This window comes from Falco biarmicus, chromosome 3 (genome assembly GCF_023638135.1).
Source record: "Falco biarmicus isolate bFalBia1 chromosome 3, bFalBia1.pri, whole genome shotgun sequence".
In the NCBI taxonomy this organism is placed as follows: domain Eukaryota; kingdom Metazoa; phylum Chordata; class Aves; order Falconiformes; family Falconidae; genus Falco; species Falco biarmicus.
The window spans coordinates 55,076,410-55,102,471 of NC_079290.1; the positions used below are offsets into that span (position 1 = coordinate 55,076,410).

Below are 26,062 nucleotides of genomic sequence, written 5' to 3' on the forward strand. Positions count from 1 at the left end.
ATTTCTTTCCAGACTTGAGCTGCAAGCATTTCCCCCCCAAATAAGGCCAGCACCAATCCTCACAGCACCTTAGAGAAGTGCTCCTGAAGTCAGCTTCCATTTGGCACTTAGCCCTGCCACTGCTGCTCACAGTTACAGACCAGACCTTACTGGCGTGTACCAACTACACCTCCTGACGACACTTCAGAAAAAAAGCTACCAGGGTGCAAGGCACGGGTAATGCTACAAAGTCAGCTATTTTTGACCATGATGTCTAAACATTTCAGAAGTCACAGTATCTCTTTGTTAATATAGCGTGCAACAGGGAGACAGCGCCTTGTCAAGGTTTATGGGGTATGGATACTGCCCAAAACAGAAAAGCCTAGGTGCTACCAGTATCTGGCAGCATGCTGCAAGAGAAACGTGCAATGGCTCTGCTGTGATAGGGCAGGGTCTGACACTTGCTGATGAACCCAACTCGGCTTCTGTGTAACTGCCTCAAGGTCTATGCACCAACTCCAGCAGCTCTCCACACTACGGGATGGCTTATTAACTCAGGCTGAGCCCCTTCTGTGAGTGCATGAGGACAAGAGTACTGTGCTAAACCTTGGGGGCCCCAAAGGAGTGGAAGCATTAGCAAGTGCAGTGCGGCCGCCCCTCAAGTTCTCTGCATAAGCTAGTTTGGGGCTATCAGGGCTCACCAGCCCCAAACAAGGTCTAGCTGTGCCAGATCTAGCCTGGGTCTGCGCAGAGCTACTGAGTTCACCTGCACTGTTCTGGGAACACAGCACAGCAGGTCCCGTGCAGGCACAGCCAGCCCATGTCCAGTGGGGTTCATTAGCCGAGCCCCCGGATAAAGCAGCTACACTACTTCTGAAGCCAAACTTGCCCTGGCAGTTAGTAGAGCTCTGCTGAGATGCTGTGCAGCTCACAGGAAACCTCTGCCAGTCACACTGTCCCTGTACTCACAGTGAGCCCCATCCTTCTGCAGCCAGAGCTGCACTGGATGCAAGAAAGCCCATACCCTGAGCTGTCTGCTTTTCTAGCTTTTTCAGGGGCATTTAAGAAGCCTCCAGGAATTAAATAGAGAATAAACGACCAACATGAAAATTTTACATCAAGCCCTGCAGAGATGGCTGTAGTCTTCTAGACTCATGGCAAGCTTGCTAGCAAGCATTTAAAGGTTGCCACTGTAACAAAAATATTCATCCCACACTTGAACAGATTAACACCAGCCATCTAAAGCAGTATCAACATTATTACATACATTATTATATGTGCTGTCAAATAATAAGGAAGAGGACAAACTCCAGAAAACCTGTCCCAGCTAACTATTCTTCCTTGATTCTCCATCATGTCTATAGTGAACACTGAGCAAAAGTGCAGAACCATCAAGCCTATGAATACTGTGTACATGGTGTTTAAGTAAATGTAACCAAGTTTTCCATGTTTTCACTGGGATTTAATGTTTGCTGTATAAAGATGTTTATTTTTATTTTGTTAATTCCACCATATGATTGAAAGTGTTAAGAGAGTGTTTTTTAATTTGCATGTTTATTTGCTTGAATGGAGGTAGAATTGTCCTGAGTTACTTTTCCCAAACTGCAGTAGTTCTGTCAGACTCTTTCTGGAGAAAAGGGTGGGGTTTTTTTCTGCCTCTAGTTACACACAAACCATAAAACATGTGAACAGCTTTATGTAGATTTTTAATCTTGAATACTGCATAAGCTGTGCACAGCCACTGTTCTCAGTCTTCTGCTTTAAACTCAGTTTTCATGAGAAAGTAAGAGGTCATCTTAGTATAGCTGCCCTACTGCAGATGCACCAGCTTCCTAAACATTAGTCTCCACTAACAGCTAGAGGCTAATTACTCTCCAATTTAAGAACACAGCATAAATTACTCCCCAGAAATCCTAAGGCCCCAAAAAATTCTTTCCAAGAGCAAACCGTCACACAGGGCTGGCTTAAGCACCATTTCCCCAACTAATCCAAGCAAATACCTATCTGAATGCTCTGACTCTTTCTTTTCTGGTCCTCCTCCCTCGCCTCGTTAAATACTGCATATCCAAATCAGATGATGCTTACCTTGAGAAAAGGAACTAAATATGGTTGTGGAGATGACTTGAGCTCTTTGTAGAGCTTTTTTGTAAACTCTTCTGGTTCAATTCTTGCTTCCTAAGAGGAAAGTATAATTACAATGAGAAATTATAACTATGAATTTACCATATATATTCCCCCAGATATTGTAAAAAATTCATGGAAATTTACATTATCACAGAACTGTTCGATTTCAGTACTCAATTTTTTTTTTCCTTCTGTATTTTTAAACAAAATGTTTTAGGATAGAAGGATGTTGTAATTTAGACATAGTAGTATCAAATTAAACTACTTTTTTCAACTACAGGCAGTTAACTTACGTAAGGATACGTGTTCAAGCACCCATTCACTGAACTGATTGAAACAAGTTTAAGTAGCACTGATCCTTTTGAGTACCTCATTGTTATACAGAGATATTTAAAATCCACTATTTTTCTGTAAGGGTAGTTTACCTGCATAGAGATCAATTTAAAGAGATGGAGACAGAAGACAACTCAGTAGTTTTTGTAAGACAATTCTAGTCTAATGCACACATAGCATAATAAAGCAGAACACTTAATACTGACTTTCAAAAGCAGGAGAAACTGAACTTCAGAACATCACTTCTGCACACCACTACAGTAACAGCCTTCTGGCTTGCAGAGTACAGTTTTTCTTTCTTAATGCTTTCCATGCTGCCCCAACAGGAACACCTGACTCCAGGCTTGGGCGGGTTAGGAAGCTGCAACAGACTTCACAGACCCCTCAGCAGGACCATGACAGGGTGGTGGGTAGCCCCAGACACTACTGCCCTTTCTCACCCTCCCAGGTGAGACCCTGACACAGAGTCACCAAGAATATTACCTCCTCTAAAAAGCTGCAGACACACAAGGAAGAGGGACCCCAGCACCAATCTCAGTCTCTGCAGATAAATTACTTCTCTAAACTGTAGTCTCCTTTGGAACAACTGTTCCAAGGAGCTACATGACCAGAGCAAGGGTGTTAAGGACTGTATATTCACAGACAAACCAAACTCAGGGCAGCTCTCCTATTTAGTCATTTGATCTGCTGCCTGTTAGGTCTCACCGAGTTGTGGATACAGGTCACCGAGGGTCTCACAGATACAAATGCAGTGATTTGGTACACTACATCTCTGTGCACACAAGGTGCTTGACACTCACTTCATAAGATGCTGCCTTAAGGACCACTTTACTTCACAGCTGCTGTTTACTTGTTTCTTTCACACATACAAAACATTTATTTCACATTTAAATCATATACACAAACTGAATGGCAAAAGAACAGCATTTTAAAATACTACAAAAAGCAAACAAGTGCACAGTTAATGAGGTATTAATGTCTGGTAACAAGAGTTCTTAAAAATAAAAAAGTACTATAAGCACAAGAAGGAACAACTCCAGTATTTTCCTACAGAAGCAAGGTGTATAGTCTGGGCAGGGACACAGAGGCAGAGGAATCAGATTTTTGCAAAATTTGCTCTCTGAACAATCTGCTCTCTGTAATTACACCTCCATTTACACCATGTGTTTCTAGACTGAAAATCCTTTGGTACCACTAGCAAAGCCATCTCCCTCCACCAGCCTTCTGCTATGGTGGAACATAGCCTTCTGCAATGGTGGAACAACAAAACAGCAGCAGTGGTCAAATGCAAAGACAAGAAGTGGCAGGAGAAATTGTTACCAAGAAAACCCAGCTGTGCTGGGTTACAGCATGAAGCAGCATACAGAAGCTACCTGCAAGGAGAGAGAGAGGTTGGCAGCCATCATGTTATTTTCTCCATCCCATTGTCTGAAGACATAGATAATGTCATCCTTGTTCCACTGGAGCTTCACTATCAACCTGAAAACCAGTTCTGTCTTGGAATCAAGCAGTAGTATAGACATAGCACTGCACTATAACCTCCATGGCAATACTCTTGCTGTTGAGGACTCAAAACTACACCACCACAAAAAAAACCAGCTCAGATCCAGAAGCTGTATTAACACTGTCAGCTCCTCCTGCTGTCAGTTACCTGTGTGCATAAAATGAACAGGGTGGGGGTGGGGTGGGTAAATATATAATGGGATCCAGTTAAAAGAAGAGCTATAATTTAAGACTTGAAAAGGGTCAGATATACTCAGCTACAAATCCAACTCTTCAGCTGTTCAAAGAAAAAAAGGAAAAAAAAAGACAAGCAACAGAACTACAACAAAGAATGTAAAAAAATGATACACAAATGATACAGACTGTTTAAAAAAAAATAATCTCACCAATAAATTTTGTACGAGATTCTTCACATTCTGCCCCATCTCAGGGGCTTGAGGTCCACTAGATGCCAGCTTTATTAGCGTAGCAAGAAAATTCTTGCATTTCTTCACATTCTCTAGCATCTCCTAATGTGGAAATAAAGAGAAGACTTAGATATTGCATTGGCTGTCCAATCTCTGATGAATATAGAGAATGTTAATTTTTAATTAAACTTCTTTTTTTCCTTACTGTAGAAGCGCTGGTCTGTGCTACTGTTGTGCCCTCTGCTTTCACAGAGACTGCCTTTTGGGAGATAGCTTGTGCAGGTGGTCCTGTAACTGGAAGTTTTACAGGTGTTCCAGTACTCGAAGGCTTTACAGCAGTAACTGTAGTAACACTAGCTGTTGCAGCTGCTGGCTGAAAGGAAAAATTAACACTTTTTAACCAAAGACTAATGTGACAAACACTGTATTCTACTAGCATATAAGGTGGCACCCTCCCTCCACACTACTATTTAGAACTTACATAAGCCATTTTTTAACTTTTTAAAGTTTTTAAAGTTTGGATTCATATGCTTTGAGAGGCTCTATTTAATACACTAAGTGATAGAACCCCCACAGCTATAATGCTGTTTTTAAATCAAGGGTGGGGTGAAGAAATGGTAGAGGCTCACCCACACTTAAGCACTGCCTGCAACTTCAAGTGAAGACAGAAAGGTAAAGTTGTCTTGAACAAGCCAATATATTAACTTTGCCAGGCTCCTACAGTCTAAGCCTAATGAATTTTGGACAATACTAAGCCAGCTGATACTACTGTGAAGATAAAGACAACCTTAAGTGATTATTTATCTTCCTTTCTTCCCCCTACAGCTGCTCTACTGATTGCCCTTACTCTATCACGAGCAGGGTAGGCAGAGGATGGTGTCCACTCGAAGGATGCGTGTGCCAGCAAAAGCAGCCAGCTGAGCAAATGCAACCTTAACAAGCTCTTCCTGCCTTTTCCTCAAGGGGAGCAGTTTGGATCTCTCCTCTACCCAAACACAAACACTCACCAAAATAGTTATTTTGAGGCCTCTCTTAAAAAAATCTCATTACAATTTACCAACAGATTCAGAAGCTCCAGCCACAAAGAGTAATGAAGGTTTAGGAAAAAATAAGAACACAACTGCCCCTCTCCTTTGCAAACCAGGCTAAACAGTAGTTTCCAGAGGAAAGAGACTAAATGAAGTATTCCTACTTCAGATTTTAAAGAGAAAAAGAAATAAAACCACACCCCCCAAAATCCCAACAAGGTTATTCTAATACAACAGAATACATTACGAGTAAAAGACTTAACCTCTACAAAACCAACTACTTTCCATTTCTCAACCTGAGAACTAAAAAACCAGATTGAACCTGCAGATTACAGAAAAGCAAGAGTTTCAGGTTAGTGTTTGAAACCTGAAGCTGAGTGCCATTTTTCCTCCAAACCTCTCAAGGGAAAGGGAAAGTCTGGTTTTGTAGGCTAAATTCTAGGTTCATATCTGCACAACACACACAATTGCTTTCACCTACTCTTAATACATTTAAGCACCCCAGTTTAGTCCAACAATCACAAATTAATACTTGCTAATTGCATTACTAAGACATAACACAAGAACCTAACTTATCCTACCATGGATAAAAACTAATCAGAGCAGGACAGACACCATGTAGAATACCAAAGGGCTTTTAAGTCTTTCAGGATAGGGAAAATTCATAATCTAACACTTGAAGCTAAAGCAAAACACTGGCACTTTAGTAATTTATTTATACTTTTTTTTTTTCCTGGGTGGGTCGTCCCGCCCCCCCCCCCCCCCCCCCCCCGCCTGCTGCCAGCTTGACATGAAAGAAGCAAGCAGCTACCAGAAAGCTTTCCAGCTTAGGCTCCCACTGTTGGTAACACTTTAATCGCTCTCTGCAGGATCTTTGCCACCACCACTGCCTCTTCCAAGGATGAGGCTCAACAGCTCTAAGACCACAGGGAGGCAAACTGGGCATGAGAATCCCACAAACAGATGGACCGGAGGAAGACGAAGGGGACAGAGTACAGATCTGCCAAGCTGCAATGCCCTGGGCTTTTAAAAGTCGAAAACATGAGGTTCACAGGAGCTGATCTCTTGCAAATTCCAGCATGTTTACACATCATGACCAGAATGGCATTTTATCAGCTGAGGGAGGGAACAACAGGAAGTCTGCTGGACCCTTTTCCCAGGAAGATGGATATATGGGAATTAACTTCTGTCATCTGCCCTCAACCTTTTTCACTACTGACAATTCTCATTCTCACTTTGAGCAACAGAGAAACCATCGCCACAAAGAAAATGGCATTAACCCTGCATATTTTGAAGTTATTTCAAGAGAAGTGCTCTGCATCCAAATGAAAGTGCCCCAGCATGATGCTAATTAGATACTTTGCAGCTCTGTTATCCCATCTGGGAAGAAGGTAGAAAATAAAAATGCAGGTATTTTGTCTAACCTCAGAGCTTAAACATTCAAGAACATCAAAAAATAGAAACATATTTGTAGAGGAGGAGAATAATCGTGAAGTCAGTAACTAGAGAGAGTTTTGCAGATAGTACTGTACTTCACACAGGATAAGAGATACACAACCAAGCCAAGCATTATGTCCTCTCTGCTGTCTCCTGTTTTTTGTGATGACATACTTCCACACTAACATTCCTCTCCCGTGACCTCATAAACTGTCAAGACTAGCATCAGCAAGTTCTTCTAGGACTAGTGAGTGAACCACTGCCAATGAAACAGACCCAAGGGCTCTTCCTTCCTTTCTCCAGACAGTTCCTGCAACCTTATGCACAGAATCCCTTGTCATCACTATACTCTTGTCCACCCTAGGCAGTGTAAAGAGTGAAGCAACCCTGCAATGGGAGGATGTATCCATATTGCACCTATTTACTCTTTATTGTACAAGTAGCTTGTACAGAGGACTATGCAATCCTCTGCAAAACAGAGGGGCTTCAAGGAAGCCACTCAAAACAGAACAGTGCTATTAATTTTTCCTGGAGTCATCATTCCTGCTGTTTGAATCCAGCCCTATGGCTCATCCAAGTGCTCAAGCTTCTACAACAGAAAAAAATGGCTTACAAAAAAATATGCCATGTCTCCCTCTTTAAATATCCCAGAAGAACAAAAAATTACATCAAAACTGGACCCAAAAAGTACAGAAGAACCAAGTCAAAGGCAAATATAAGTTAAAAAAGGAAAAGTTAATAGCACAACAAATCTCAATATTTATCCACATGAAGAATATGAGGATGCAGGCAGCCTCATCCATCAGATGGAAGAAAGCTTTACCTTCATCTCTTCTCCCCAGTGCAAGGGCAGCATAGTAGACGACTATTACTTTTATATCCTAAAGATCTCTATGCAGAGATCACAAGCACATGGTTTGCAATCTAGTATCCTAAAATAAAAGTGAGTAAGGAATACCTGTTAGTGTTCTTAGACACAAAGCATATGTTGTTGCCATTCTAAGCAAAATAGAAAATGTATTAAGAGAGGCCTCTGGGTTTTCCCTTTTAGCCCCAACATAATCCATTTGTAGTGAGAAGGAAAGGGAAAAAAAAAATCACAGATAAAGCCGAGTAGTTTTCAGTTCCTGATACAGAAGAACAGCAGGAGGATGAATTTCTAAGTCAGATTGTTAGTTACCACTGTCAGCGAACACATTCCCCAATCCTTCAAACACCCTCAAGGTCAAGAACATACATCCAGCATGTTTTTTTGAATGACTCATCCCGCTCATTTACTGAGTGCTTGGTCTACCGCTACAGCCCAGTCTCCTTCAAGCCCTTATTCACAGAAGATAAGTACAAGCTTCTTCCCGATTTCTTCTCCAGATTCTAGCTGCAGAAAGTAGTTTTCTTTTCATCGTACATGCTTATCCAAACTCTGGTCCCCAAGAGCAAAGGATGAACTGTATCTAAAAGTCTCACATTCTACAGGTGGCAGGAGCCTCTGCAGAAGAGTCCTACAACATTTTTCTCCAGAAAAAGAGAAGGCAGGCCTAGGAAGTAAGACAAAAACACTACCTAAAAATAATGAAGCATGTCCAACCACTGTATTTACAGTTATATCTGTCGGAACCTGTCTGCCAGACTCAGAGAACAGAGGTTTTCATCTACAACCTTTCTCCAGTTTTTAATGGGGGATGGGGGGTGGGGTGGAGAAGATTACCACATGAAAAACAGCTTGACTGGTGCAGACAGCTCATTTTCTCCTCCACATCATCTCAGGGATACTCCCCCCCTGCCCCGCCAAGGAATCAAGGAACCCCAACAGGACAGAGCATTAGAAGTCTCAGTCTCCCAGAAAGCTTCAGCTAGAGCTTGAAAGAGTTCTGTCATAGGGTACAGAAGCACTGGAAATGGCTTTCTAAAGTATTTATTTTATCTATTGTTCATGTGCTTTCTACTGTAACCAGACAAGATGATCTGACACACACTGGCAAAAACGTAATATAATTATGTATTTTTTAAAAAGACATTCAGGAAAGAATTTGTGAGGACAAAAGTTACCAAGCTTACTGAAAAACAGATTAAGAATTAATAATAACAAGAATGCATCCACATCTTCTTCAGCTCTCTCCAGCACTTATTTTTATTCCACCGCACTATAAAGCCTGACACCTACCTGTATTACAGCAGGTGGCTGAACAGTAGAAGCCACAGAATTTGTTGTTTCAGATAATGGTTTCACAGGAGTAGCTACTACTTTCTTTAGCAACTGGGTGCCAGAGTTCTTTAAAAAAAAAAAAAATTAAACATGTGCAGAGAACAGTTATCAGACAAGTCAATGACAGACACTGAAGTTAGTACCTGCTCTTGTCCAATATAAACCAAGACACCCACTCCTACAGTAACAATACAGGCATCATTCACATAGTTCATATAGTTTAAACATTGTTCAACAAAGCTATTTATCTACCAGTTTAATATTCCAGAACAGATTCAGAGACATTTAGATGCAATGCCTAATTAGAATAAAACAGTTAAAGGATGAGAATGCTGGCAAGAAATATGCAGCCTCATACTTTTTTGTATCTGCTTTTACTCTTGCATGCTGACCACATTACAAGAAATCGAAGCAAAAACCCAGCAGAGCTCAGGGAAGAAGGAACATCGTGGAGGCATGGGAAAGGTCCTCGGCTTCAAAGAAGTATCCCACCAGAGGATTGCAAGGTTGCAGCTACTAGCAGTAACCATTTAGGTAGGGGTTTTGGTTTGGGGTTGTTTGGTTGTTGTTGGTTTTGTTTGTTGTTTTTTCTTTTTAAAACCCTTTACATCATTATCATCACCACAGAGGAATTCCTTAATTTGAACTACACCACATGTAACGGCTAGCAGTTTTCTTCAAATTGAGAAAGTAAAGCACATAGCAATGTTTATGTGCAAAACCAAACACCATCAAGCTGTTCAGAAAGCGTTCAGATGCTTATTTAACCCTCCCCAAGTTATCTACAAACCCTGTTATAACTAAGTAACATACAGCCACATCTTACTAAAACTACAAAGAGAAGTTACCTGTACAGTACATATTCTGATTGCAGGTGTGCTGGTCGGTACAGATGGCCTCACGCTCGTGTTATTTTGTGGTTGGTTCTGTGCTTGTGCTATTGCTTGTTGAGTTACTAGCATTAGTTGGCCATTACTGCTTCTGATAAGAACAGTTCCTGTTGGAGAAAAACATCCAAACTGTTAGAAATTAAATGATATTATGGCTTTCCTATGCTTCTGTGGAAGAAATAAATAGACCACACTGATAAGATATTGCAATATTTAGTTTCTTACTCCAAGGAGCAGCTGCCAAGAAGTGTCAGATCTAAGCGTACATCAGCTGTACTGCATTTATGACAGAAAACAATTCCTAAAATCAAGAAAAAGACTTAAATCGACAGCCACATCACAGCACTATGTGCATACAAGATGCAAAATGCAAAGCAGTTCATCACTTGAGTCAGAAAGGAATTGTGGGTATTAAAAAGTCAGACACCGCCACACACACACACACTCTGGGATTACTTTAACAGGAACTTCTTTAACCAGTTCTTCAACCTGAAGCAGTCATTACCACTATCACACTGGGCTGCCTCTATACATTTTCACTTTCTTAACATTTAGGCACATGCTTACAGATGAAGACAAGGTTTAGCAAAAAGCTGCAGTGGGAACTAAAGCCTGATTAATAGCAGTTCCCCTGCCTGTATCAAGGCCACCCCCCTCGCTCAGAGGGCAGTGGTCTCCAAGGAAAGGCAAGGCCACCCGGACATTTGAAACCGTCCCATTGCCAAGGGTCTGTTAAAACCATGCATTTTAATGCTTTTCAATCAAAGCAGCTTACAGTCAAATAGGAAGATTCCAAAGGGAAAGGAAGGAGAAAGAAGAAAAAAACCTCCAAAAAACAAAAGAAACTCTTCTGCCTTGCTTCCTTGCTTTTTTAGGCTTTCCTTTCAAACCTACAGCAATTTCAGCCCATCAAGATTCAACTCCTACCACCCTTCTCCTACCCCATCAGCTATAACGACAAACAATTGAACAGTTAACAAACAATCAGTATTTTTACTACAGCTTTCAAATGAAAATCACCCTGAGGACTATCAGTCAGATGCCAAGCACAGTCCCATCTTCCCTGCATTTGGAAACCATTCAGCTGCCAATGCCACCTCCTCCTCCCCCCAGCTGCCTCAGGGCTCTGGAAAATCCACACCTTGCAGGGGAGTCACAAATACAGAATGCCAGCTGGATCCCTGGGCTGAACCACTTCAGATACTTCAAGAGAGCTACAGAGCACCCCACCTTCGCAGGTGCATCACCTCCTTTACCTTCAACAGCAGCTGCTGCAGAGTTCATCGCACCAGGACCACCATCCCCAAACACCTCGCTCAAAGGCCTTTTGCATAAAAGAGAGGTGGATGGGAGGATGCCAGATACTTAAGTAGGACCACCTCAACATTTTTGGAGGTCTGCATTAAATTTCTTGCAAGTTATCCAATACTTGAAGAACGCCAAATCTTTCCTAATGTAAAAAAAGACTGCATCGATTAAATAGTCTTTTTACTACCTGGTTAGGCTGGAAGCTGTCGAAATACCGCTGTACAATACAGCCTAAAACACTGCTTCTGTCCGAGTTTAAATGAACACAACAGGAAAAGCCACAAGCGCTCTGTGCTGGGTTTTCTTAAATAAATACATAAATAAATCAAGCTATAACCACATGCTCAGAAACAGCTTTTCATCCTCCATATCTAAAAGCATAAGAGGATATTGTAAGACAACACAAAACTAGGCATAAAATTCTGTAATGTCAACATATTTTCATTTACATAGCAAACACAAACTGAGACTACAAGAGTAGCATCTGGAAGACCCTCCTTTCTCAAGCAGGCTTTAGTAGATGAGGCAGATGCACAAGATGGTTGCATATCCAGAAAAATACTGTTACTCCATCTGACAACTCAGCTTTCTCCTTCTCCAAAGTCTTGACTAATTTAGGTACAGATGGATCTTTTAATTTAATCAATGAATAGCCAGAATCACAGAAACCATCAGATTTCTGATTTGCTTTTCATGCCATCTTATTTTGACAGTGGTTCATGACTGTCATGTTTTTCATCATTCCAAATACATTTCATCATCAGTCAGAAAAAGGGCATTTTTCTCCTTGTTCACACTTCATGCTTATGCAGATTCTAGGGGCAGAAAAAAAAAGCTGACAGTACCACACATTTTGATAGCAATAGCATTTCTCTCTGTTCTAGGTCTACATTCGGGATGGTGGGAAGGTGCTACTGGAAGTTTGCAACTTTTCTAAGCTTGCTTTAAAATGCTATTGCTAGCTCCACTCTTTGAGAAGGCCCATACAAATTTATCACTTAATTCCTTCAGAGATTTGGAATGCGTTAAGTGCTTCGTTTTCATGTATTTCGATATTTTGTCATACTAATTACATTTATTTTTTAAGCCAAACTGTCAGAAGCATGATTTCTACTTCTCTGAATCATACTGCATACCAGAAACAGCATCATTACCAGCCAACTTGATTACAGCACTGGAATGCTTGTTTTATTTTTTACACTACTGTTCTGAAGTTTCAGTTAGCATTTGCCAGAGACGGAAACCCTCTGCCTGAAGAGTATCCCATCCTCCAGTCACTTGAATGGAGAATTTCCAGCGGATTCCACTTGACAGAAAATTAACTCAAGAGTAAAACAGCTAGCAAGCTCATGCAAATACAATACAGTTCATATACAAATTCATGAACATCTCAAAATAAAAAGTTAACAAAACCCAACCACAACCAATATTAACAAGTCCCAGTAGCCTCTTTACATTTGACCATGACAGCAATGATCCCCACCAGCACTGTACCCTGAAAGATAAATCAGCTTTCTTCCTAGTAACAGGATTAGTCAATAAAAGCACATCCATACTTCATCAGAACACTGTAAAATAACTTCAGGCTTATTCTTGGCGAGACCATCCACAGAAGTTACCTAAGGCCACCCCAGTGGTCATAGCCTTGATTGGAACAAACTGCTGAGATGATGCCTGTTTACTTCCACCTAAGTTTCAGTAATAACTTGTTCCACTTGTAACAAACATTGATTTCCTAATATTTGTTCCATTTGGCAGAATTTTTAATATCGTGGTAGCCTTTCCACGGCAGTAGCTCTTCGCAACAGCTAGCTAGCAAAATTAGAACTCCAAAGCCAACAAAACCAGTATCATGGTAATGTACTAACTACTGTTCTTGTAGGCTTCATACTCTAAGTATCTGATGCCAGGACAAATGAATCTGAAATAAATTTGAAACAGCTGTCACAGCTACAGATCCATACACAGCAAAGACCCACAGGACATCACTTCAAGGATGAAACACAGTTTTGGGCAGTTACAACTTCATGTCACGAGGTGACAGTAAAGTGACATGTACATTGTCTGAAACAGCTTGAAAGATGTTGAGAACAGCACTTACTTTTTTACTTCTGGATGCCACAAATCATTTACGTTTTTTCACAACTTAAAAATACCCCCAAACCTTTGATCCTCCCTTTCTGCCTTGAAACACAAGCAACAACCCAACACTGAAGTGCAGACTCAGAGGGGAGACACAGGAGATGCCTTCTGCCAGAAGTTTCCACAGCACTCAAAACCAATGCCTGAAGCCCTCTACAGGACGTACAGCTGCACAAGTGTGAAATGAGGGAACAGCAGGTGATGGTAACCTTGAGGTTCTCAATAGAAAGGTCATGTAAACAGACTTGCGCAGCTACCAAGACGCTACTATTGGAAATTAAGAGCAGGTAAGTGCAAGAATCCACATTCTTCAGTTGGAAAAAAAGATAGCATTTCTTATATCTAGAGCTGTTTTCACATTCACTAGAAGGTGATTCTTGCCAAGCTGAACATGAAAACAGATCAGGTCTTGCAGTCATTGCAACTCCATGGGAAAATGAGGAGACAGACACCCCTGAACAGCTGAAACAGTGATGTTTCAGCTAACACCACTCAGCATGGCATTTAAAACCAGAAAAGATACCTGCAATAAACCAAAATATCAGCACCAACTGTAGTTACTGAACAGCAATCAGGCACCTTTGCAAGGCCAAAGGCACCCCCTTTTACACAGCGCTTCCAGGATACACAGTTTGACAGTTTTACTATAGTTGTTTCAGAGAACAGGAAAGACTCTCACCACTCGTGCACTTTGGTAGTAAGAATAAAGCCCAACCCCTTTGGTGCTCCAAGACTGCTCCTATCTTCAGATCACCAACAGAAAACTTAAGTGACCAGTTACCAGCAGGGATTAGTTCTTACATGCTTCACTGGAGGACTCGGGTGTCTCTCACAGATTAACAGCCCATTTTACAATTAATTGAGACTTCTATCTCTAGATAATTCTGCCTGTCCTGCCAAAAACATCCTTTGGAAAGTTACTTATTTTTCTTGACTGCCAGAGAAGGCAGTTAAAATAAAATCAGCTATTTCAGCCCTTTGTTCCCTGCATACCTTCCTTCTGCTGCAATCCTATGGGAAGGCTGGAGGGGAAGGAACTGACAACTGAAACCCAGCTCAGCGTCCTCATGGCAGAGATCTGTTCATGCCACTGTATACATAAGGCCACCTGCATGGGCTTCACACAGTGTTAAGGAAACCACACTGTTGTTAACATAAAGCTGTGCTGCCAACAGAAAGAAACTCAAGAGTTTCATCCAGCAGCCTGAACACTGATGTGTGCTAAAACTATTCCACCACAACGGCAACCTCCACCCTTAAATTTCTAAGACATATGATAAGCCTGAGGCCATTTCTGAAGGGCAACATCTAGAATTAATTCCCTGAGATGAACCAGCCAGCTCGTGTGCTCCAGTGGAGATACACCATATGCTGTTACAAGCGAAGCTGAAGTTGTCAAGCTAAGCCACCGCTTTGATTACATGGTTTCCAACACAACTGCTCAACACACCAGCTCTTCAGAACTGCTGGCTGGGGAGCAACATGAAGAAATGAAGTCTCTTGCTCCTAAAATAAAATACAACCAAGAACCAACTGCGTTAGACCAAACTCATTTAAGAGAACAGTTTACAAAACCCACTCTCAAAGAAAGGTAAATTTAGCTTATTTCAAAACGAGGGGCACCTGCATCAGGTATGTTCCCAACCTTAGTAAAGCATGCTACTACCAACTACAAATACAGGGCTAAACAAGACTTCGAAGTCCCAAATCAGTAAGTGAACAATCAAAAGGTTTTAAAAAAACAGCAACATTTCTTTTCCTAAACACATCTCATTCTTTCTCTGAACTACTCAAAACAAAGGGATAGCTTTTAAAACAAGTTACAAGGTAAAACCAAGTTTTAAAGGGGATGTTTTAATAGGAAATGAAATGGCAACTAGGAAGGAATATTGGTTTTAAACTTCTTAAAACTGAGACTGTTTAGGACGACTTGAAATTCAGAAAATAAAGGGACAAATACTACTAATCCACGCAACAGCTTTGAAAGTAGTTTTCCTTTTAAAAAAAATTATTTTTTTCTTCTTCAACCCCATTTATTGAGCCCCACAGAACAGGTCACTTAAAAGTTACAAAAACACATTACAGGACTGAATAAGAGACTCAGAACAGACACTACTAGAGACACAGACTGTTTAGGCAGTGATCATATCAAGGTGCTGTTCTGTTGATTGGATACCAAGCAAAAATGAATTCCAAATCAAATATAAGAATAAATGCAGTTTATTATATTACAATATAATAAAGGAAAATAGCATGCAATATGATGAAAGGAAACAGTACTAGTTATTATGCACAATATGATAAAAGAGCAATAGGAACAAAGCATCAAATCATTACTGCAAAGCATTACAGAAACTAAGAAAAGGATACATCACCAATTACCACCTTAACATCATCCAGGCCCATGCTTCGGGGGGGAAGCCCATTTACAGCCAGTGCTCCGAGTCCCTGTGTAACTGGGGAAATTCCTACATGGTGTACCCACCCGTAGGGGAGTCTGGCTCAGTCCCAGAGCTTGCCCACCTTTATACTCAGTGAAAGACAAAAATACTTTACATACCTAGTGTATGCAAACTTTTAAATTTAGGCTAAGTGCAGGAGTGCACTATCTCCTGATTTGTAAGGTTCACATACACCAGTGACAGTTGGCCAGATGCCCAAGTGTGGTGGAGTTACCATCATGACATAGCTGCACACAATACTGCCGGCTGGATGGTCTTGTTCATATCTTGCTTGTTCAGGGGGCTCAGGACAAACACCACCTGCTCATTAAAGTTGTCCATGAGCTCCCTGAGCTCACTGCCCAAGTTAAATGACTGCTAATTAAACACAAAGACCTCTTCCATAAGCAGTAATCAATTTATTAAATTTTCACCCCAAGTTCATTATGTTGTAGACTGGATGTAAAAGACTGCTAAAGAGCAGAAAGAGTTAATGAAATACTGTAAAAGACATGACAGGCAAGTCTGATACCAAAGTGATTTAACTTCTACATGATTTACATAACTCTTCCAGTATGTTGGGGCTGTATGTTTTCAGATGAAGTATGGACTGTACTGCATGCAGGAGAACTACTTATTCCTCAAGACCCTCACTTAGTACTTGAGTTTTCCTAAATGTCTACCGCAGATTTCCATAGTGAAGGTGAAGAAACAAAGATGACAGCCCAATGTGGAGGCAACATCTAGCTGTGCTTCTCACCATCATGAATGAAGCTACAATGAAGATCTGGCAGCCATCCAAGGTTACCTCACCACAGGCTCCCAATGATGAGCTGTAACTTGTACTCCTAAATCAAATACAACTGACTTCAGACAACTGATCTTCTGGGAAGTCACAAAGATTGCTTATTTGGGGCTTTTCTTGGGAAAACCTATCTATCTGAGTGCACTTACAATTTCCCAGACAAGCAGGGTAGAAGGCTCTTCTACACCCCATGGGTCAAGCTGAGCTGTTCAGCTAGTAACCTGCACCCACAAAGCATTTTACTCCATACCACAAATCACTCGTGTTTGGAAGTCAGTTTTAGTTGATGGAAGAGGAATTCAGCAATGAGCAACCCATAATCAACACTTACAGCAGCAACCAGGATCCCTCACCACATACCCAGGCCCTCAACAAATTCATTCTGTTCACATGTTGTTTCACTCACCAAATAATTATGTACCTCAGATACTGCCCTCTGCGCCCTTCCCCTCTGTTCCAGGGAAGTTTCTATAATAATGGGTCTTTGTAGCAACAGCTCAGGACCAGTGACTAGTGTGTAGATATTGTAAGTGTCACAATGAGATGCCCCGTTTTGAGTTCCCGTAAAAGACACCTTGGTTTTGCCCACAGATATGGTATTCATTAATGTCCAGGTCAGAAGAAAAGTTCAAAGGACGTAATTTCAATGTGCTTTCATGCTACAACAGAACACAGACAACCTAAATAAATAGTGTTGTACTCACAACTTCTTTAAAGAAGCTGATTGCGTCTTTGCCAAGTGCACAAACACTGCATTGCAGATTCTTGTAGACTCTAGCCTACAACTTCTAAGGTTGCATCAACCTCAGATGTTTGACATCTCACCTTCTCAAAGAAACAGACTAGCCTTACCTGCAGACATCACCATCCACTCCACAGCACTGCTTCACTAGCATTCATGTTTCCCAGATCACCTGGGTTGCTGTGAGCAGCTGTTTAAACAACCACCTCGCACCCACAACTTTGTCACACTAACAGCTCGAGGGGCTGTCCCAGTGAAGGCTGCTGCCTCCAGTAATTCCAAACTTTCTCTAGCTAGGTTCTGTGCTAACAGTGGGCACCAGCTCCCGAGATGCCAAGTACAGGCACAGCCTTTTCAACCACAGGACGATGGTATCTCTTCTAGGCAGGATGGAGCAGAGTCTGAAAACCTTTTGTTTCAAACAGCCTGGAATAATGGGCACCACGCATCTTTCTGAAGAGTATAAGCAACATCCCTCTCCCTCCCTTCCAACTAGACACAAAGTGCTAAAAATGTAAAAATCTGAAGCCAAGTTTCACACACTGCTTAATTAGTAAGTGTTTAGGCAAGCTGTTAGAGGCTAGCTGCTCATCAATGCATCTTGGTGCCCAAACAGATCTCTCTAACAGACTAGCAGTTGGGCCACCACAGCGCTGATGTCTTTTCACAGAATACAGGCCTATGTTTCAGAGCTAAGAGTTGTCCTCGACTGCACACACAGCTGAGCATCACTTGAGAATACATTTATATCCACACAATTTTAGAGTTATAGTAGAATTCTTGCGCAAAAACATAACTGTCCCAGTTGCGAGGTAGTATACCTTTTATTTATAGCCAACAACAGATGTCCATACCAACCATCTACAGAAAATCTGGACGTTGCATTGATTCTTGGAGGGGCTATAAATAACTGACAGGTCATAGACATTTTCTGGGCACAGATCCAAGATGGCACTACTGTTTCTATTTGAACTCAGAGTGTATTTATTACACTTGAATCTCCAGAGTTTTTGGGTTTATTGTGGGCAGGCATACAGGATTCACAGCCAGCACTGCATACCACACGGCAAAGTCTTATCTGATATCGTGAGAACATCTACTATCTAGATCTTGTCCTTGGGCCATGTCTTTCAGCAACCGGGATCATGTCCCATCAGCACTTCCCCATCTCATCTTTGTAGTTTGCAATTTTGCTATTGAGGCTTGGTTGCTTTCCTATCCAAGTAATCAGACAGTTCCAGGACTGTCTACAGATAAGATCATCTGACTTAAGAGTTCTCTGGGACCCAAGTTACCTCATGAAGGAGCTTCAAGTATTTGCAGAGGACTTGACTGATGATAGTGAAATAGTGCCTCAAAGGAGCTAAAGTGACACTTCCTTACTTTCAAGACAATTCCTACTGCACTAAAAAAGGTACTGAACCTATACACCACATCCTCTTCTAGTTTGCTGTGTACTCCTGGTATCCACTGGAGTCAAAATTCTTTACATAGCAAGTTAGATGCTTGGCACATTGCAGCCATGTATATTCAGCGCACAGCTTTGTAAGGAACAGAAAGTATACCAATACCCTGCACTTTTTTGAAATGCGACACTTATTTCCTTGGTGTTCACATGGGGACCAGAAGAAGGTTAAATTCCACTTAATTTCCTCTAAAAGTACATATTTACCCCTCTATTGGATGGATTTTTAATTATTTCAGAAGGGCAAACAAGGGCTTAACACTGAATTTTAAGACTGAATACTACCTTGCTCTAAGTGGGATGGAACAAACAAAAATTCTTGTAGAAGACAGCAAAACTTTCATGGAAGCATTAACTTCTGTCTACACGGATACTGTGGAAACTGTCACCAAAACTGTGTGGTATTTGTCAAGTGGCTAGTATGCAACCATACATAAACGTGTTCCGAATACAGTTACCCCCCTTCAACACACACCATCAGCTGTCCCAAGCAGACTGCCTAGTAATACACCACCAAGCAGTCAGCTGGACCTGGCTTCGAGGGCTTCACTTGAACTAGATGGCAATTGCCACAGGGAAAGCTGCAAGTCAAAGTCTTCAGGTGTTGTGCCAACCAGGGCATGTCATTTCACACAGCTGTTAATCTAGCTTGGACATCCATACAGGGACCGTCTGATTTGCCAGTCAGCTCCTAGAAGCAGCCAGTATTAACCCAAAGCCATCTCTTTTGCCTCCACCAAATTGGAAGTGTGCATCAGAAGGGGTCTGCAAATATAAGCTACGAAAACCAAGCGCCATCGTAACATCTGACTCTTCTTAGTTCACTAGATCACCCCAGTAAGATCACTGAGCTTCATGAGTTCTCCACCCTTAACAGACCCTAAATTTGCTCATTAGTAACAAGGATCTTCCATGTGCTGCCATTTTTACCCTGTTTCAGTTGTGATCAGAGATCATTTCCTCAAGACACTGCTGGAAAAGATTCAGTAGTGGTCTGTGCTCTAAAGGTGACCCAGATGGCAGAACTGACCTTAATCCTGATAGCTGGAATAGGAAGCCACTTAGTAACATCTATTGTGATCTTTTCCACTTTGCAAGTTACACGTATTTTTCTTTTGAAATCACCGTCATTTTCAGAGAAGTAGCTTCATGCAAAAAGAATTCCAAAAAAAGTATTTGCCTTTGGGTTTTTATCCAAGTGGTTAGTGCACTACTAATTATTCAGCTTTGATAGTTACCAAAAGCTTTGCAACTTGCAGCAAGACACGCATATACAACTTGAACATACAATCCTACCCACTAAGCAGATTTCTACCACATGGCAAATACTTGGTTCTTTAAGACAAGTTTTTTTTTAAAAAACAAACAAACAAACAAAAAATTCTGCTATTGCAAACTACTCAAAATAACAACCCATGAGCTTACCTATTTTATCAGCATCTTTGGGAAAAGAATACTGAAATATAATTAGTGTTTCTCCCAGCTGTCATTTGTGTGTGGATGATGCTATTTTTACTGCTACAAGCTGAAGGGTCCTTTAAATACTGCAAAAGCAACAGAAGTCAGGCTCACATTCTCACTCTCTTTTAAGGATTAAAAAACCTTTACTATTCACCAATATGTAGCTGTAATTCTTTGCAATACACTCCAATTGATTGTAAAGTCTGAACACCATTTAACATTAATTTTACTGAGCATCATATTTCAACGCTTCAGCATCCAGAATGCGTCAGGGTTTTTTTTGTGAAAACCATAAATCTAGAAGTTAGCTTTGTATCTTCTGCCAAGTTTTAAATCTTAATTCCCACAGGGCTGTGCATTTAACGATACGAAGGAATTGTTTTGGTAGGCACATTCAGTCTGGAAAGCAAAATCAAGTCCTACAGAGAAGCCAAAATTTCTACTGGTTACAGCAAAAGACATTTACTTATTTTTTTTTTTTTTTTTTTTAAGTTTGACTTAGTGCCTCAAGCCTGCCAAAGCTTTGCTGACCCCTCCTCAGAAAAAAAAAACTTGACTGGTGTCACCTAATGGGAAGAGAGAAGTTTGCAAAGAATCCATCCCGATAAACCTGCTAAACAGCAGACACTATTGGGATCTAAAAGGCTGCAACCATAGATTATTTAGCTCCTACTGGTCATTCTACAGCACAAGTATTATGCTCAGACTTCATGAGATTATCAACATCCAGAAATTACAGACTTAAAGGAGTTTGTAGGGGTCTTTTGTCCTGTTGAAACAAGAAATCTATAGATCGCTTCCTCCTACCCAAACATAATATAAACTAAGTAGTATTTTAAAATCAGTGCTTCCTCCCATTCCAGAGTGAAGGACCAGATGCAAATACAAAGATATCGAATCCCTCATGCAGTTTTACAACCAAGATATAACTAGAACATGAAAAGATAGATCCAGAGTACTGTACTTGAGAGGTATCAGGGCAACGCCAAAGGCAGCAGCATCAACATGTTTACCAGCCCTTACCTCTTCAGGTTACCTTAGCTTCTATATCCAGTTAAGAGAAACCTAACGAGATCAGACTCTGTACCATCCCACCACAGTTTTGGGATACCCACATCTGCTCTCTCCCTCCCTCCCTCCCTCCCACCCACAGGTGTCCGCATGCCAACTGTCTGCCTCTTGCCACCCAGCCCTGGCCACCTGCCATGAACAGTAGTTGTGCTTTCTTAACAGTTACCCGCCATCAGCTTAGATAAGCTGTAGGCAGTGGAAAACCTGCCAGGGACAAGCCAAAACATCCAAACCAAGACAACTGAGCTGCAAACAAACCAGTAACCTGTATCTGCTGCCATTCCCCTATAAGTCACGTGCAAAGGAAAAACTTTATATGGCAGCTATGCCTTGCACCAGCTTACTAGTGCAAATTAAGGCAGACTCAGGGCAACTTCCCTTTGCTGACACCATACTTGTTCAGGCCCATTGGCATTAGCAATAATGGAAAGCATAAAACAGAAATACACACACCAGAGGCAGCTGATGCTACACTGAAGAACACTGGCAGCTGCTGTCACAGCCCTGTAACCAGCTGCAGTGGCATCAGGTGAGCTTTTTGAAGAGCTTCCTGCTGTAAGCAGATCCTAAGGTAACAACAGAGGATCCCTAGCATCCACTCAAGCTCTGTATTTTTTTCTTCCCTCCACAAGAGGAGCAGATATATTGCCTAGTTATCCTTTCAACACCTGCCTGTAATGAGCATTCCAGGGCCAGGGATAGAATGAAAGCCACAAGAACAGTCAAAGAAGTGACAAAACACTAAGTTCAAGAAAAATAAAGAAGAAAGGAAACCAAGGAACAACATTCTTCTATTAGTTTTATGTTTTTTTCTACCCTCCATTTCTCAACGGTGCAGGGCCCAAGGACGTTAAGGTGAGCTATATACACTCGGAAACTATATGTCACTCCTTCCCCTTCCCAAGCCTTTAACTATTTCCTCCCGTTAGTAAGTAGCACAGCACAGCCATTCCCTCCCCCCACCATGAAGTTCAAGTTAACCAAGGACACAATTTCTTGTTAAGCTGATGGTCCATGACACGAGATGTTTGCAGTTTTGTGAGCATCAGCACAGATCACGTGCCCAGCAGAGCTCAGGAATGGGGCACCACGCTGGTCCGCTCTCTGCCAGTCCCACAGACTGCTGCATGTACAGCCTTTTGAAATGCTGCCAACATGTTCTGGTCAACAAAGAGGCAATTGTGGATGGACCCCTTTGGTGGATCGTACAAATTCCCTCCATTTAGGAAGACATAGCCGAACCATTCAGTCTAATCGTTGATGGTATGTAAGGTCAAAATGCCACAACCAAACCTTGAGGCAGAATCTGCCAGCTGAAGGTGTACAAAGGACACAGTCCCCAGCTAGAGTCCTACTGCATGCTAAACGCCTCAGTGGCAGCCAGCTGTAAGCCAGGGGTGGACTTGCACCTCCTGACTGCTCATACAGGAGACACCCTGAGGGTGAAGGAGGAAGGCCTTTTGTACCAGCACTGGTCTAACAGCTGGCTACTCCATTGAAAACAGGCACTTTGTAGAGGAAAACGCAGGAAGGTGAATGAAAACTCAGTTACTCATGAGCAAGTCTGTGTTCTGCAACACCTGGAGAGCTTGAGAAGCTCGGTGATCTTTCCTGGGTAACCAGGTAAAACGGCACTTGGCAGATGGGACAATCCTGCTCAGACAGGTGAGGAGCCGTACCTGGTCATCTGTCTTTCCCTCCTCCTGGATTTTTTCCAGGCAAGGAGGGGTGGAGGTAGAGATGGAAGCGAAAGAATGGCCTAAACCCATAACTTCCCTGAACCTCCACTGCCCTCCAAGCCACTGGGGCAAATGCGGCTCCCTAGTGCCCTTCCTCCCCAAGACTGCAGCCCTGTAGACGCACAGGAGCAATGACTGCTCCAGGCCACAAGGCAGTTCACCAGTACTTCAGGATGACCCATAAGGGCAGTGCTGTCCCTCCTCAGAACAAGTCAGTTCAAACATCTCCCTTTCAAACTCAGGGGGAGGATGCTCTCTGTATGCATTTTTCTTAGCAGGTGCCACAGGTTGAATGCCATGATCTTAAAGCCAAGTGCATTCTCCCTTTTGTACTACATCCTGTATGGCTATATTTTGCAATGTATTTGAAATACAAACTTTTCAAGCCTAAGAATTTGGTGGTTTATTCCACTTTTTTTTTTTTTTTTTATGGACACCAACACTTGTAGCTTTCATGTTATCCATCTTGCATTTAAATTTCTGAATCATTTATTGTTTATTAAAAACTGAAACCATGTAGAAGACTGAGGTAGAATGCTAACACTTACTCAAGACAGAATGCTTTTTAAAGTCATCCTTAGGATGATTAGACAACTTCCCCTGAAACATCAATCCATTTGAAATCTGACAACTTACATGCTCCTTGTGGAGCATTAAACTTTATACAGTTACTTTCAGTTTACAATGACGCACAGTACCAGCACCTCTGAACCTCCAACACGAAGTCTGCTTGCTTTGTTTCTTGTCCCAGAAGCAAGGAAAACAAACTGATGCAACCAAAGGGTAACACTACTTTTGCTACAGCTGCCTACTGCCACGAAACAACTCAGATGACATTCAGCAGCGTATCTCGATGTAATCAAACACAAGCTACTAGAAAAAACAAAACTTTTTCTAAATTGAAATTCCCAAACTACAGACAACTTGCATGAGCATTTACCTTCACAGAAAGATGTTTAACTGAATGCCTGTATATTCCAGAAAGCCAAAACGTTAGATAGAAAACCTGAAGATCTGGGGGGGTCAACTACACCAAAATGTGTATTTCTATGGTGGTTCATTTCTGAGGGAAGTTGGCAAGAAAGAAAAAATGAAAAAAAAAACAAAACGCAAACTTGCACCAGCAGCACAGGAATTAATGTAAATCCAGTCATCCTTTTAGGCAACATCCTACCTGAAAGTAATTGTAACAGAAGCTCCAACAAAGAAACTGTCCTGGCAGGAAATAACTATAGCAACAATAGCAATCAAATGATTACATATCTTGGGGTCTCAATACAGTGAGACTAATGCTACTGGAATCAAAATCACTTTAAAAAAAAAGCATTTAACTACAACCTGACAGGGACGAGGGGGAAGTTTAGAACCAACAGCACCTTCCTCCTCTTGTAGGAAAGAGCAGGTTGGAGCCCTGGCTAGCCCTCTGCTACTATCCAAAGTATTAAGCTATCTTTATCAGCACTACAGAATTCCTACGCTAATGTTTTCTTTGCTGCTATAGGAAGTACATCCACAAGTGTGGTACCTCTTCGTTTCCCACATACGGTTTATCGAAAAAAACCCCACGTTTCATAGCGCAACACGTAATGAAATTGCAACGTTACGCTTCTTAAGCGGGACAGTATTTTGTTTCAGTACCATCGGCCTGGTGGCAACGGTGCAAGCAGCTCCCCCGGGGCAGCCCGCCCGCAGGGGGACGCGCGCTGGAAGCGGGAGCTGCCGTAACCCCCGTTCCCGCTCCCCCGCGTTACTCCTTCATGCAAGTTCCACGAAAGCCCCAGTCGGTCTTTTTCCAAGTCACAAGGCCACCCGGCGGGTTTGGCTAGCCCCCTTACTCCTCGCGCTATCCAGCAAAGTAAGAAGTTCCTTTAATCCAGAGACTTCCAGATCCATCCTCCAGATACGCTGTAAGCATCCCCCCTGCTAACCGGCTTCACCCGTTCGCACGCCCTGCGCCCCGCAAGCCAGGCAGACACCCCGATTCCCAGAAGCTCGGGGCAGAAAAGCCTCTCGCCCCCAACTTTCAGCACCGCCCGCGGCGCGCCCCACCGCCGCTGCCCCCGCCACGGCCCGTCCCCAGCGGCAAGGCAGGGCGACGGGCTCCCGGGGCACCCCGCTGCCGCCCCGTCCTCCCGACCCGCTCCCGGGCACGGCCGAGCGCGACGCGGGACGCAGCGCGCAGCCAGGGCGGCCGCCTACTCACTCACCTGGGGGCAGCTGGAAGTTGGCCGGCAGCTGGAGAGTAGCCGCGGGCGGCCCCTTGGGTGCCACCAGCCGCGGGCCCCCGGGGGCGGCCACCCGCACCACCACGGTTCCCGCGGGGGCGGCCGCCAGGCGCGGCGGCTGCGGGGCGGCGGAGGGCGCCGGGCCGCCCGGCACCTTGGCGGCGGGGCTGTCCCGGCCGGGCGCCGGGCCCGCGGCGGCGCAGAGGAGCTTCGCGGGCGGCGCGGCGGCCGCCTGCTCCGGGTGCCCGCTGGGCATCAGCCTGACGGGGGCCGCCGCCGAGGTGCTCATGGAGGAGGAGGCGGCGAGGGGACGGGGGGAGGCCGCGTCGCGTAGAGCCCCGCGTCGCCCCGCAGCATCGCGGGCGGGAGGCGCTCAGGCGCTGCCCCGGCCGCCGGCTCGCTCACGGCAACACATGGTGGCCCCGCTCTGCCGGCTCCCGGGCGCCGCGCACGTGGGCCTGGGCGGCCCGGCCTCCCCTGCCGCCGGCGGGAGGGAGGGCCGAGGGCGGGAGGGCCGAGGGCGGGACCGCACCGCCGGCGCGCCCTACTGCGGCGGCGCCCGGCCCGGCCGGCCGCGGGCGGCGTGTTTATAGAGCCACGCGGAGCGGCGCAGGCGCTGAGGCCGGGGACCCCCACCCGCCACCCGGCGGGGCCGGCGCGGACGGGAAAGTCGCCGGCGCTGTGAGGACCCCGGCGGCTGCTGGGGTTCGGCGGGCCGCGCTAGGGAGGAGCGGGACGTGCCCACGGGCAGGGGTCTCT

At 43.4% G+C, this 26,062-nt stretch overlaps 1 protein-coding gene across 2 annotated transcripts in view; it reads right to left on the reverse strand.

Moving 5' to 3' along the window:
• TAF4B (TATA-box binding protein associated factor 4b) overlaps positions 1–25,775 on the reverse strand; it is a 75,087-nt gene extending 49,312 nt beyond the window's left edge. For both annotated transcript variants that reach the window (XM_056332773.1, XM_056332772.1), the window contains exons 1-6: positions 25,286–25,775; positions 9,863–10,011; positions 8,973–9,080; positions 4,552–4,719; positions 4,326–4,448; positions 2,065–2,154 (exon numbers count right to left, since the gene is read on the reverse strand). In XM_056332773.1, coding sequence (XP_056188748.1) covers positions 2,065–2,154; positions 4,326–4,448; positions 4,552–4,719; positions 8,973–9,080; positions 9,863–10,011; positions 25,286–25,592 — 945 coding nt within the window. In that variant the 5' untranslated portion in view covers positions 25,593–25,775. The remainder of the gene's footprint in view (positions 1–2,064; positions 2,155–4,325; positions 4,449–4,551; positions 4,720–8,972; positions 9,081–9,862; positions 10,012–25,285) is intronic.
• Positions 25,776–26,062: the final 287 nt, after the last annotated feature.